This window comes from Pseudochaenichthys georgianus, chromosome 16 (assembly GCF_902827115.2).
Source record: "Pseudochaenichthys georgianus chromosome 16, fPseGeo1.2, whole genome shotgun sequence".
In the NCBI taxonomy this organism is placed as follows: Eukaryota; Metazoa; Chordata; class Actinopteri; order Perciformes; family Channichthyidae; genus Pseudochaenichthys; species Pseudochaenichthys georgianus.
In genome coordinates, this window is record NC_047518.2 from 37,295,502 (window position 1) to 37,311,364 (window position 15,863).

Genomic DNA, 15,863 nt, shown 5'->3' on the forward strand with positions numbered 1-15,863 from the left:
TGAGAGAGAGAGAGCCCGAAACAGATTTGAGACCCATGACGTGATATTCATAATCTTACCTGAAGGCGGCGCCAAAGATGGTTGGAAAAAAGATCAAAGTTCCCTTCATGCCTCGCAGGCTACAAACCCATGGTATAGCAGTAGATTAGGAAGAGAGAAAAAAGAGATGCGGAATGAGAAACAATTTTCATAATGGAGAAGCAGCCTCTGACTGGAAAACACAATTATGGGCAAACTGTGGCCATGGGTAAAGTTAAAGAGCTTCTGTGGGACCTAATAAGCCCTGACTTTAGATGAGCAGAAACACTGGTTCGTCCAGAGCACAAGTTTATGTTGCGGGTCATTACTGTCCATCGTGAAGGGCGATTTAACGGAATACACTCAGGTCTGTTTCCTGCTCCTTGATGATTCCCGGGCACTCTTTGGAGACAGAGCCTCTTCTGCACCTTAATGTCCCCTAATCTTAAAGACTGCTGAATATTCTGATTTGGCAGTGAGTCAACATATAACCTTTCCTCCAGTTTTGATCAGCAAATAATCATTAATAAAAAAGTATAATATTTCAGAAAGTTATTGTTTGCCACCAGCCAACATGTGGAAAAGTGAATCCACATAGCATTACGCATGATGACTGACATTCAGATAAGCACACACAAATATATGCTGATTTATTTACATGATATTTTGGAAATTGACTTCAGAATACTTAATGACTGCATTATTGTCTCTTCAAACGACTAACATCTGATTCATTTTCGTCATCTTAATCATTGTGCCACACATCCGTGGAGCTGAATTTGAAATACATTGGTTATTTGTGCCGGGAAATTAATGTTGGTTATCAATCACGTTTAGAGCGAATTGATTTCTATTAATTAGAAGATGCCCGCCCCCTGCTCTCCTCGTGTATCGCCGATGTATTCCAGCAAGCCCAGCCCCTATCTCTCCTCCGCACACCCCTCCACCTGCTCCGGCTCTCTGCGATTGGTCGGAAACGGACACCGGCCCGCCCCATTGGAAATCTTTTAAATATATTTACAATGTAAAGTAACCAAGAAAAACCAGCCAAGCCATCATATTCAGTCATTCCAAGAGGGAGGGAGAATATAGGTGTGTATGGGGAGGGAGCATTACAATGTAAAGACCTGCCATTGAGCGCTTCACTGAACACACACACACACTCGTCCACGCACATTACGCACTCACACACACAGACGCTGAAGGAGCCGTTGGAGAGTGGACCTGCGGGTTCATGTCACTCTGATTTCTCCAAGGAAGAGGAATAACGAGGAACAGATCAGAGGGGAATATCAGCGACAGCCATGGCTTTCGCGTCCGTTTGGAACTACTGCGTCCCCCTCACCATCCTCGCCGTCGCCTGCCTGGTGCGCACTGGTAAGTCACCACGGAGAGAGTGAATGAGTGCGATGTGAATGAGAAGAGAGATAAGCTTCCGCGATGTGTTGTGGCTTTTATCGTGCAAGTTTGCTTAAGTCCTGTAAGAAAACGCACCGGGTTTATTCTGACTTGACAGACAGGGGGAAAGGGAAGTAAACGCTCAGCGCGGGACAAAAGCACGTGTACTTATAACAAGCTACTATCATCCTGCGGAATAAGGTTATTATCCACCACGGGGTAATTAGAAAACCCATTGCGCAAGTCTGGGCTACATCCGTATTTTCTATTTCAATATGAGTCATTGTGTGGAGCACTTCTCGTAATCTTACAATGGAAATACCCCCAAACATGTCAAAAGTGAAAGGTTCGCTTTCACTTTTCACCCACGCAGAAATATTTCATAAACTCTGTTGTTGACCTGCTTGTGTCACGATATTGTAATTGTTTGGTGTTTGGAATTCACTTTGCCTATAGCTGCTGCATGAAACATATGTGCTGTGTGGAGAGCTCCGATTCTGACAGCCACATGAGAGCTCATAACAAATGCCCGCAGTGGACCAGACGTGGGTCACACTACACCCAGCAGTGTTCCGGTCACTGCTTTTATATGCTGCAGCAGTGAAGGACCTTTGAGACCTCACCATCAGATACAGTCACAACTAACAATCAATTGTGAATCATTGTAATGGCTCCCGCAGTGCCTTTGTTGCTGTTACTCTCCCCACTGGACCCTCTCAGTGTGGGATAGTCCTGCATCGCTCCCTTATTGGCACAGTATATCATGGTCACTACACTATGACAAGTGCATCTGCTGCAAAAATAGGGATTTGGATTAGGCTCACTCATGACTCGGGTATTTAGTGTCATCTACTTTTGAAGTAGTAAACTATGGTCTCATTATATGAAATACTAACCGGTGCTTCAGTAAATCTGACTGAGCAGGAATGGCAACGAGGAAGTGCACACGGATGTTTTCTTATTGATTTGTGTCTTGTGGTTGTTATGCACTTGGGGGGGTTGGCCATTGTCCCCGTCAGACCTTTGCTGTGTTGTTTTGATGTCTCTTTACATATGGCCATTCCTCCGGCGGCACTGACACCAACCTCACCATGGCCTGTGTATTGATTTCGTCCCTCGTGTGTTTGGTTCTATTTGTATGTCTGCGTGTTTAGCTGTGGAGGGTTGATTTATGCAAAAGTGTGTAGGCGTTTTGTATGTTAGTCAAACTGGAGTACTGTGTAAGAGGTTTGTGCACGTCTGTGTCTGGGCGTCCATTTCTGAACGTGCTTGTGTGTTGCATGTAAATGTGCTTCTGTGTTTGTGTGCTGCTTACAGTGCCGGGGTTTTGCCCGAGCTGCAGGCAACCTCTGCTGGGGACTGCTCACTGAGCACTGCCATTAATCTCGCCGCTGACAGGGGCCTGGAGAGACAGGGGGCCGGGGGGTGGAGCGAGGGGTGTTGCAGGCAGAGGGTGGCTGGAGGAAGGAGGGAGAGAAGGACGTGCAGAGATGGTTTGATTCACAACACCCTGCACAGGTGCACATATAACATGCATAAAAAAAAATCCTGATCACAAATCAGCGTGTCATTTTTCTCCAAAGACGAAAATGGCAAAACTAATATAGCAGAAAGCAAAAGGGAGAAGAAAAAAAAGAGGCTGGGAGGCGACGAGGATTTGTTATTATGCCAGAATAGAGATGGACAGATTGATTGGGCAGATAGACGGATGAGCGGACAGAGAGATTGAGAGGGTGCTGTGAAGATGGCGTGGCTGGGAGACTTGGCCCTCCTTTGAAGAACGAGGGAGAGAAGGAGGGATGGAGGAGATGGAGGGAGCAAGAAAGGCAGAAAAGAGCGAGGGAGGGAGGAAGGAAGAGTGGGAGAAGAAATGCAGAAATACTTCACAGTCTGTCTGACGGGCAGGCCTGAGACACACACACACACACACACACACACAGACACACACACACACACACACACACACACACACACACACACACACACACACAGACACACCACACACACACACACACACACACACACACACACACACACACACACACACACACACACACACACACACACACACACACACACACACACACACACACACACACACACACACACACACACACACAGTCAGCGCTGGGTGTTTATGCACAGTGCTCGGTGTGTGGGGCTGGCTGATCCACAGGCCAAACTTAAACCCCACGGTAACTCCACCTCTGCTGCTTGGCCACTCTTAATCGCTACCACGCATCCCTTCCATCACTTCCATTCTTCCACCTCCCCCCCATTTTTCTCCCATACCTCCATTACCGCCTTCCTTATCGCTGTGTGCATTAAATCACCTCCATTTGTTTGTTTGAATGTGTGCAATGAGACCCATCCGTTTTCAGCTCGTTTCCCACCATGCCGTTTGGACCTTGGCTGGCTCTCTGGCGGTTGAAAAACGGCAGCAGTTGGACGTACTTGTGGGAGGAGATTTGAATACCAATTATAGTTTGTGTGTGTGCAAGCCTGCACGCACACACACACACACACACACACACACACACACACACACACACACACACACACACACACACACACACACACACACACACACACACACACACACACACACACACACACACACACACACACACACACACACACACACACACACACACACACACACACACACACACACACACACACACACAAGCACACGCACACACACACGCACAGGCCATGCATAAATCAATGTTGCTGTGAGTCACAGAAGAGAGGCCTAGCATGTAAACACAAACATCAAGGGAAATGCTGTACACACCAAAACCAAAAATGTGGACGCGCATGAATACACACAAGTGCAGGAACACACGTACACCTTGCCTGCAGACAGCATAGCGCTTTAGAGTTCCTTTTGAACATAGGAAAAGGACTGCTAATGCAAGTTTGTCTGAGCCCAATTGCAGTTTTTGATGCTTGTCAGGCGCAATCTGCATCATGCCAGAGTTGAGATTGCCTTTCTACTTTCCTCTACATTGCGCAGTGCTTGCTGTTTCAGCGTCGATCTTTGTTCTCTAATGCGCAGGAAAAGTCTTCACAGCAATCCCAGGTTTATCCTTTGATCCAAACCTTGGAGGATAATCCCGTTTTAAAATAAAATAAACTTGTCGACAGTGGAATTAAAAGGAGCGAGACCTCACTTCCTCGCTCTCTGCCCTGCCATCTGCCGGTTCACGGTGTAAGCTTGTGCTCGGTGAACAATCAGACTTCAGTGTTTCAGTGAGTCCGGTGCTGACATGCCCGTCACTGGAAGAGAAACTGAAATTAGCCTCTTTTCTTTAACAACATGTCAAATTGTGCCGAATGCTGTCGTGCACAGTCCTGTTTGATCAACCGCTGCAGTCCTAAAGGGTCCTGACAGGGTAGGCCTCTATCTCCGCTGAGCAACTGCTCACACATAAGCTCCATAAACAAATTGGTCTGTGTCGCTTTTTGGGCAAATCATGACTTGGAGAGTAACAGAGCTTAGTGTGGGCTGGTTGTATCCCCCCCTGAGCTTTTATCGGTCTATTACTCAGAAGCAGAAGAAGTTCCTCGTCTCACCGTTTAGTGCAGGCGATGTATTCTACAGTAATTATCTCCTAATCTGGCCCCCAGTCTTCAATGCGATCCATAACTCCTCGTATTGAAACTGCTGCTGTTTCATACTATGATTGCATCTCAATAACCCCCTCCAGCTTTATAGGCCAGTGAGTATTTTATTTTGACATCGACGTAAATAGATGTAAAGGGAAATGAGACCTGACAAGTTACTTAGTTTCTACTGCAAGGTCACTTCACTTGACGGGACCATCACATAAGCCTGTCCACATCTCGTGTATGGCACCGTGGTGCAGTCTGTTGTGTGTGCTATGAGGCCTCATGATTGAAAAGGGCACAATAAGACACCAATTGGTAATTGAAGCCTTATATCTCATTTGACCATTTGTTTAATTGTCCATTAGTTAAACTTGCTGTCAATCTAATCAGGCCAGTGCTAATGTAGAAACACTCTTTATAGCTGCCACCTCATCTCCTTCCCATTACTATTCCCCAGACAGTACCGCTTGTGATTATCATAATGGTGATCTATGTCGTCCTTACGTGTCGCTCTCTGAGAACAACTGGCGTTTCACCAACTTAGCTGCTGAAGTTTTGTAATGCTCAGTAGGATGCCAAGGACGTCTCCTCTAGGGATCGACCGATATGGCTTTTTCAAGGCCGATACCGATACCGATTATTAGTAATCAAGGAGACCGATAACCGATATTTGGAACCGATATACATTTGCAGTAAAATCAGAAAATCTTGGTGTCAAAATGTAGAATAACACAAACTCCAACACAACTTCTTTGAAATGCATTTAAGCATAGCCTATATTATGTTTAATGAACTTTTAAAACATCTTACAACTGGTTTCCTCTCTGTGCCCTTTTCTTTAGTGCAGCCATCTGCAATGAGTTAGAGAGACAAGAAGTGGGGCAGCAGGCTGACATGCTTAACTAACAATAATGCTTAATTTATTATATCAAACCAATGCCTGTCTATCTAGCATAACATCCCAATAAACTGCTAGCAACTGCAAAACACTATGCTAGCTAATGTTTGCAAACTATTAAAAGTGAGGCTATTACAGTAGACCTAACGTTAGACTAGTAGCCTCACTTCTAATATTTTGCTAAACATTTGCTAAATACATGTTGGCTAGCTAATGAGCTTCACATATCAACCTGAAAAACTGCGAGGCTTCACTCGCAGCCCCCCTCCGCACCACAGTTCCGCTGCAAGACGCTGCACGCTGACTGACTTCCCCCGTCCCTGTGTAACTGGGAAGCTGATAGAATTAGATCAATAGATCGTGCTGTTTTTGCAACTTCAGCATAGGGGATTGGGATGTTTATTGAACTTCGGCTTTCAACTGATTTACCTTCGAAACACATGTATGGCTCTGCCGCTCAGCGCTGCTGCTTGCCTCTGTCTGTGTCTGCGTTCTTCGCACCTGCCTGTAATCTGAGAAGGTCCCGCCTCTATGGCTGGCTCCCGCCCGGAAAATCTTCAGTGTTGATTGACACTTCAGTAATAGCCTATCAGATAGCGCTGTGGGCGGGACATTGCTCGTGTACAGAGAGTGGTGACTGCAGACAGAGAAACGGCCGCATCAGAGCCAAAGTGTTATCGGCAATTTTATAAAAAAAAGGCCGATACCGATAATCGGTCAAATGCCGGCATTAGAGGCCTGCCAATCAATCAGCGCTTTTAACTCCATCCCATCTGATTGGCTCAGTAGAAGAGAGTGACTCTGGTGCAGCTTTCCATAGCGTGACCTGATGTCCCCTGAGCCAGCAGCTTTTCTCCAGCCACTGACCCCTCTCGCTGTATATTTGTCTTTGCCACGGGAGTGTGAACTCAGTGAACAGCCGTTCCCGCCGCACTGCTTCTTGGCACAACACACAAAGGCAGTTGCTATGTGTTCTTTCTACTGGGGTAGAATGTGTACTAATGTCTCAAGCCAGTCAAAGTTAAATAATGGTTGACAGAGATGGAGGGAGAGAGAGGGAATTCTCAGTCTGAAAAAATAATTAAACCGGGCGGGGGGCATTCCTTGCTATTGGTGACACCGTTTCCATGACTAAGAGTACACGTTTACCTCTTGCTTGGCCCTGGGCTCGTTGAACACCCTTCCTCATTGCAGAGACACCTGTCTTCGGAGCTCCCACAGGGCCCGGTGCTAACTTGGCTAGACAGCGGTCCCCAGTAGCGCCCGTAACCAAGGTGATTATCCCCACTCAGGCACCGCGGCGGAGCCCTCACTGGTTGTGATTGGGGGAGAGAGACTGATTGAGCTGAAAAGGGCAAGTGCCTAAAATGGAAGAGCTTGGAAACTGTGTACTCTGCCAGTGCAGAGGCTAATACACACCCGGAAGACTCGATGTGGAGACGAGAGGAGGGGACGGCCGGTAATGAGGTGCTCGTCCAGGTGTGAGGAGGATCAGTGAAGGACTTAAACCCAGGTGAAACTGTCAAGGCTTGGCATGGAGGTTGCCAACAAGACCCCCGTTTCCCTTTTACCCTTGGGAGGTCTGCGTGTCCAGTGGAGGAGCTGATGAAGAGTGACCAGGCTTAGCAGGGGCACCAGGGGACTGATGGGGTCAGGGAGGCAGAGTGAAACAGAGGGGGGGAGAGCAAGAGATGGCTGGCTGCACAGTGTATAAAAGAAGTGAAGGAAGGGAGTGAGGAGAGGGGGGGCACCACGTGCTTGAGTCACAGACCAGTGAAGCAGAGGAGAAAGTCGGGCAGAGAGGAGTCCAACAAACAAGTGAATGATTGCGGGATTTCAGCTCTGAAATGGGGTTTTAAAAAGGGAGAAGGAGAGGGAGAGCAACCCCTGCTGTGCCAAATGACAGACAAAAAAGGACATAGGAAGGAGGAAGGAGGTAAGGAGGAGATTAAGAGGGTGGTACAAAAAAGTAGAAAAAGTACAGGGTGCTGGAGTGAGATGGGACAAGGTGGAGTAGGAGGAGAGACAGAGAGATGGATGGTGATACACAGAGATAAAGACGGAGAGAGGGCAAGCACTGTGTCGGTGACCACACCTGAGAGACTATGTGTCATGATCGATGAGGTCACAGTGCGCGCACACACTCTCCCACCCCCACACACACACACAAGCAAACAAGCATCGAAATTGTTTCCCAGAGCTCATGTGGCCAGTCCTCCCACTTCCAGAGAAGCTGCGCGGAGAATTAAACACCCACACACGCACAGAGCTATTCATCGGTCTGCCATTTAGAATCCGTCTTCGTATGATCGGCATTAATAGGTTGGCTTTGAAGAGATTGTCGGAAGCTGAAAATTGCCAGTCAAAGCAGTGCACTATCTACTGGGAAATCAGATGGAGATGTTCAGACAAAACAACGCTGAAGAGGTCTCGGAAGAGTTTTCTATCTTAGGAAACTCTCCCAATGTCTCTCCTACGAGTTTGGATTCATTTAAGCCATGATCAAGTCTGACACCGATAAGGTGGTTGGTCCTTTGTATAAACTTCAGTAAGGAAGTTATTTTGTGTAATCGGAACAGATAAGATTATTCTAATGATTTTTTAAAGCGTTTGAAGTTGGGAGAAATCAGAGCTTCAACATTTTTTCTTGAGCATCACAAGATTATCAGAGATTACCAAATGTTACCACACATCCCGCTTTGCTGTGTGCACTTTTGAACCAAACGCTATCCCTCAACGAAAGACGAGCGATAACGGCAGCTGCCAATAGATCAAACTATCTACTATCTATCTACGAGACTGACTACATTCTGGATAAATGCCAAGTGTTTATTTAAAACCACTACTAAAAAGAAATCCACTGCCGCTTTCACAACACTTCCCAGACACACCCTTCCTCCCTCCGCTTATCTCTATCTGACTATTCTTCATCTCTTCCTCAGGCCTGAGACAACGGCTTCAACGTAAGGACTAGCAAGCTTTGATCCACTTCATTAGCAAACCGTAAGCAACCATTCATTAAAGGCAATTAATTGGCAGCACGCAAAAAACAATCCTCGACAAGTTGTCCACTCTCCAACCCCCACTCGTACCCTAGGAAATAAGGAAGAGGGAGAGAGTGATGGCAAATAAAGGAGGAAGAAAAGGACTCCAAATGAGAGGAATAAGGCCCGTGGTCATGCTTAATGTGCTCGGGCGAGATTTACCACGATGATTTGCTGGGCTCTTTTGAGATTCATAAGGTCATCAATTCATGCTCTGCTTTCAGCTGGGCAACACAAAAGTGAGGCTCTGCGGCCGGCTGCACCGAACTAAGGAGAGGAGAGGAGAGGCCAAATTGGATCGGTGCTGCAATTGTTTCTGCAGAGATTGTTACAGTTGGCGTGTCCACTTAAAAAGTGGCCTAGCACCAACGACCTTGAGGGAAGCTCTGCTCGACACTCTACCATGATTCATTTTCTCCTGTGCGGCTGGATGGGCATTTAAGTGCATTCACCTCATGGCCGTTAACAGGTACACCCCCTCACCTCCCATTAAGAGCGCCAGCTGACTGAAGCGGCGCTTTGACTCGTACTCACAGACGTGTTCCTATCTCCGTGTCCATCTCAAGGTTCTTTATTTGTCATCTGTCGGCTGAATAATGTTATCATGTTCTGCAGAAGGGCCGTGTCTTTACTTCCTGGCCGTTGCAGTAGAGGAGCGGAACAGCCACACAATCTGTGATCCTGAATGAGCTTGACAAAGGCCTTGGGCATTGGGTGCAGTTGCGGAGAAATGGTGTTTCATAGCGACTGCCACCCACGAGCTCTACTGCTGAACGGAGATGTGAAGCAGCTTGCAGAGGCCGGTGGGGTTCTCTGCTCCGTACCAGAGTCATTTTTGCCTTTGTGGACTCGGTAGCCATGGACAGCAAGTGGTTTTATTTCTGCGATATAGATCCTATAGTTCGGAGAGCCGTACAATACACACAGCACGACACTGTTGCCTCTTGACTGAAAATACAGTAACATACTTTATTGCAAGAGAAACCAATAAAAGAAAGCCGTAGGGGAATGTTCTCTCATTCTTGATTATTTTCTTCTCTTCCCAAAGGCCAAGATGGCTGCCATCTGTCCTCCCATTTACCACAGCAACTGCTTTAGTCACCAAGCCTGCACTTTCTTTTTACAAGTGACACCAAAATGACCGATGATGCATGATTTTCACTTTAAAATGGGATTTTCACATCATTAAAATGTAGGGATGCACTGAATTATTTGACTAACATTGATAGTGGCTTATAATTGCAATTATTTCTTTACTGCCATTGGCATATCTGCAATGAGATGATATCGACGATGGCAGTGGATAATGTGTATCTGTTTAGTCACATTAATGTTTTGCTGGCTGAATGTTGTTTTAGTTATTTGCTGTTGATTCATAAAAGAAGCCACTGGCTGGACGCGACTTTGGCATGATGTGGAGCACAAAGAGTGCCAGCGTGCTGCTCAGACGTGTGGTTGGATTTAATTGAAGAACAATGAAAATGTCAGCTCGGTGGGAGTATAACATTCTCTCGTAAAAATGATCAGCGCCATGCAGTTTGTAAGAAATATTTCCCAGACATGCAAACAAAACCGCTCTGGGACATTTGAGAAACAGCCACTTCGCATTTAGCAGCAGTGAGTGCTCCATGCAGCAACACGACAGAAAGCAACTGCTACTAAGAGACATAGTATGCAACAAAGCGAGAGACATTTTCAACAAGGCTACTTTTAGTTAACACAGGTAGTTGTATAGCAGGGTGAACGGGCTTTCAAAGCACCTTTTCCATGTGAAAGGTCGTTCTCTTGAGTTGTAGAGTTCATTCATTCCTCAGTTGTTTACTTTGCACAGAAATGTTATAAACAACAACAAAAACTTTGACATTGACTTTCGGGTAATGTTTAGTTTAGTTTAGAGATGTCCCGATCGGATCACGTGATCGGGGATCGGAGCCGATCACGTGATTTTGAAAAGATCGGAATCGGGAGAAAAAAATCGGGGATCGGAGGTTCCGCGTGGTGGAAAGAACAGAGCTACGTTCAGCACGACCAATCTAATACGCCACCTGAGAAACAAACACCAACAACAACACGACGAGTACACAGCGGCCACTCAGGTAACGGCACTGAAACAACCTACACTTTCAGAGACTTTCAAAAGGAAAGAGAAACGGCCCCAGAACAGAGAAAAGGCCAAAAAAATAACAGCCAAGATAGCTGAATTCATCGCGTTGGATGACCAGCCGTTATCGGTTACCTTTTTCTCTCTTAATGCATTGCATAAAGATCGGATCGGGAAAAATCGGTATCGGCAGATTGTCAAAATCAAATGATCGGAATCGGATCGGGAGCAAAAAAAGGTGATCGGGACATCCCTAGTTTAGTTTATTTATTTATAGTGTCGTGGACAGTCCCCATCGATGAACTGTCACAAAAACGGTAAATGGAGCAGCTTTAGCCGACATGGCTAATTTCCAGCCGTTGTCCCCGGCCAGATGGTAAGAGACACCCTTACAATTACAATATATCAACAGCATTAGTTAGAAGAAAATATATAAAATAAAATAAAAAGGAGGAAAGAGAACAATAAACAACACACGTTACTATATACAGTACATGTCACATATAGCACATCACAATCACATCACAGAAACGAGGGGCAACATCCATGATCACAACATGTAACACTCACGCCATACTTAACACAGACTAGTGTGTGTAATGTGTTTTCAAAAATCTTGATTTTGAGCCAGAATCACATACTCTGTGCATTGCTAAATAAAATGATCAATAAGTAAAAACAAGCATTTGAAATGAAAGAATAACAACTCCAAAAAAGACATACTTCATGCGTGCATCCAAGACTTTCAGAAACAAAGTGTAAACCTAAATTGTACCCATCCTCGCAGCGAAGCAGCACGAGGTGAATGGTTGACGTTTGCTCTGTGAGGCAGGAAATTGTGTCTGCCAACAAATATGAAGGTTTAACAATCCGAGAGGAAGATTATATGAGGAAGTGTGTGTCTTAAAATTGACTCGAAGTTAATTCATCAACGTCAGGAATTGATCAACAGAGATAATGGAGGAGACGTGGCCAATATCTGGTTATTATGTTTCTGTTGGTTGGATAACGCCGCCTAATGCGGAACAAAGTTTCATGGATAAATGTAACTCTGGACGATTGAAAGTTTCATCAACGGAGATAAGACTTTCAAATGTAATCACGATGAAAACTGATGGTCCGGATGACTTCAGTTAGTTTGTCAACTGTGCTACCCCCCCCCGCCCCCATTGATTGCTTTAAACCCAGGCTCAAACATACTTTTATGCTCTAGCGATTGACTCCATGTCAGGCTGATAGTGCCTAAGTATTTATTTGTACATATGAGCTGCGTATTAATGTTTACGTCTGTGTTTATTTTATGGTTGCGTTGTCTACCTGCTCTGTTCTGTACAATGTGCTTTATAAATAAATGTCATTGATTGAAGTAAAAGTCCCACATTCAAAAAATACAAAGGAATAAGCATCAAAATGTAAAAGATATTAAAATAATGCAAATTCTGCTAATTTTTCTATGATCTTTTGGGATCATGATTATGAATGCTTTAATGTTATCTTCATCTTAATGTTCAATCGAGCCACGGTGCTGCAACTGAGGCTGCACTTCAAGGTCGATGAGGGAGGGCTACATGATTTCAGATCGTGGAACAAGTTCACCAGGAGAGTCTTCTTGACTAATAGAATGAATTCTGTGGGTTGGATCTTAGACTTTCCCACTTTCAATTTTAAGGACCACCCTAATATATATATATATATACTGGTGGGTCACTTATACATTTCACCAAGGGCTCCATAAAGTTTATATTAACCTATACAAATACATTAGCCATTATTGGCTGATTATCTTTTGTATTATTAATCCTGCATTATTAATCTGAAATGTAATAAATTAAATAGACTTAGTGTACCAAAAAGTATTGCTTTTTAATCCTGGTGGAGCAGTACATTGAAATACTCCATCATAGTACAAGTACTTCAAAGTATCTGCAGTAAAGTTCTTAGTTTCTGTCTACCAATGTATTTATCATCACTTATGTATTCCGTGTGTTTCCTTATGCAATTCACTCAGCTATGACAGCATGTGTGACAGTGCACACTTCTTGTATATGCAATTATAACTGATGCTTATTCACCATGGCGATGGATTTGAGCTGCGCTGAGGGAAAGCGATTTATGAGCTTATGGGGAAAATTAAAAACAAACATAAACCATAGGTAATTAAAAAGCAGGTTGATCCCAAATGATGATGTATAACTCTCTGGCCGTGTTACAGAAGTGAGCACACATCTGCAGCACAGTAGACACGCAGGTTGACTTACACACACATGTGCATGCATGACTACAAACACGCCACTGCACTCGGGAGACTGCAGAGACCTTTAGGAGTTTCCAAACGTATCTACTGCAGCGTGTTGTGTCTTGATGCTCTGTGCCTGTTTTAAATGCCACGTACCCTCGCTGGCCTCTTTTCATGAGCCTCCCTGGGATAGTTTTGACAAATAGAGGGACACACCAGGTGATTGTGCTTCAAGTACTACGTATTCACACAGACAATGTTTTTTATACTTTCCCCCAGTACGTGTAGCACCCTTCTTCTGCCTTTCGTTCTCAAACAAAACCTGTTTGACTCTTAATCGCTGTCCCTGCCATTTCCTAAACCTTGTTGTTTCCCCACGCTCCATCCGCCTCCCTTACTGTCTTTTAGTTTTTCACTCAACATGATCGCTCAACAGCTTTTTTACCACTCCTGCTATGTGTTGCTACTTAAATACCAGAGCCACTGCACTCCCTATTCATGAGCTCTGGGTAGTAGTGTGTGCATTCGCTCCTGCTGTTAGAGAGAGTTTGCAGATAGTTGGAAAGACAGATCTTGGTGAAGGGAACGAGGCACTTCTCCTTGCCAGGATCCTTGTTGATGGATCTTTTGGCTAACTGTCTCCCCTGCGTCCCCGCTGCGTTGCACCCCATTCCCGCCCCCTCCTCTCATACTGTAGCCTCGGGCTGTGGGGAAGCCAGGGCCAGGTGTGGAGAGGGAGACAGTGAGAGGAGAGGAGAGCGGGAGAATTGACAGGGCCCAGGTGGCCAGCTTGAACGCCTGTGCTACTGCTTTCTCATTTGCATAGATAACATGTTTTTCCCCTTCTAATCTGTCCTCTCTCTCTCTGCTTCCATTTACTCTCGCCGCATCGATTCATTTTCAATATTGCATTTGTTTTCTCTCCGCCTCTTCTCCCGCCGCTCTTCTTGTTTCCCTCGGCTTTGAACTTTCTGTTGTCTTTTTATAGCCGTTGCCCCTTTTTCTTTTGACTGTACCTCCAGATTTACCTTCCCTCCCCATCTCGTTTGCTCTGGGCGTGCTGAACTATGCATTTGACTTATGCTGCAGTGCAATATCCTGGAGGTGGAGGCTGATTCTCACCCAACGTACACTTCAGAGACGACGCAGTCCCTCCAACCATCTCCATTCATCTCCCACACACTTGTTCTGGCTCCCATGACTATTTTCGACCCTATATCTTCTCTCCCACTTTCCCTTATTTTTCCCGAAGCCTGTGCAACACTTTGTTTTCCTATTATTCAGCTCGTTCATATTTTATTCCCTCATCTACTTCCAATCTTTTGTTCAGGCCATCATTCACACACAAACACACACTTCACCACCCCCCTCTTTCTTCCTCTACCTTTCCCATGGTGCTCCCTTAACCTCTGTGCCACTTTATCTCACTTATCCATTATATCTCATGATCCACCTTCTACTTGGCCTGCTCTTGGCATATTGGCCATTTTACAGTTGTCTGTGCCGCTGTGTAGGTGTGTGTTTGAAAGAGGCTGAGTAGTATTCTGCTCACACATGTAGGCACATACACATGCATCATTGTACTGGAGTTGTTGTCATGCCACACACACTCCTGACTAGCTTAGCCTGATTCTGCATAAGCAAGCACCTGCTCTAAGAAATATATATATTTAAATTGTTTGGTACTTTATTCGAAATTCAATACACAAATATTCCTTTTGGAGATATGCCAGGTTAATATCTGTACAATTCTGCAGAGCTTAATGGAAGCCCACATATTCCACATAGGTGACAGAGTCTGGCAGCCACACACAGATTTGCGCACACTCACACACATGCACACACAAGAACTCAGCCACCAGGTTTCCTCAGAATTGAGTTATGTAGGCTGTCAGTCAACTAGCTTCCACTCACACAGCCGCCCGTCTGATGGTGCATATTTCGCACGGGGAAGGGACTCAATTACGGCGAAGGTGAACGAAGCAATACACACGGCACAGATACAGTGAGGCGCTCAGCAGCACTGCAGCCAATCACAGAGCCAGGTAGGTAGCCTGCTCATCCAGTTGTGAAGTGCCGAGAACGGCCAGGGGTGGTGGATGGAAAGAGGCGAGGAGGAAGACAACATTATTTTGTATTGAATTTAAAGCTAGGGGAGTAAACTTTGTCGCCAGGTATCACAGCAAACATATATATCTGTCTGTAAATCTGATGTTAAAATGTGTCTATTTTAATCACTGTCACAGGAACATCAGTTCGCATCAAACACCAGCCTTTTGTCTCGGATATCTGTCGGGGCATTTCATGTTAACATGACGGAGCTTACATGGTGTGAATAAGGTCATATCAACAGCAGCGTGTGACTGAAATGTCTGCGGAAAGCGCAATACAGTTCTCGTAGATCGTCCTCATATCTAGATAGATGTGTACCCCTACTGTTGTTTGTCTGATCTGATTCTTTGTGTAACAGTATAATTACATGTTATGATTGACATGTATCGAGTGAAAAAATGATGAAACATCTTTCTAAACAAGGTGAGAGGAAGGTGTAGG

General features: G+C 45.2%; 1 protein-coding gene across 1 annotated transcript in view; it reads left to right on the forward strand.

The window, feature by feature from the left end:
* The first annotated feature begins 1,036 nt into the window (after positions 1-1,036).
* The window catches only part of cadm4 (cell adhesion molecule 4), a 175,215-nt gene continuing 160,388 nt past the window's right edge, over positions 1,037-15,863 (forward strand). The window contains exon 1 of the mRNA XM_034102891.2: positions 1,037-1,395. Coding sequence (XP_033958782.1) covers positions 1,323-1,395 — 73 coding nt within the window. The 5' untranslated portion in view covers positions 1,037-1,322. The remainder of the gene's footprint in view (positions 1,396-15,863) is intronic.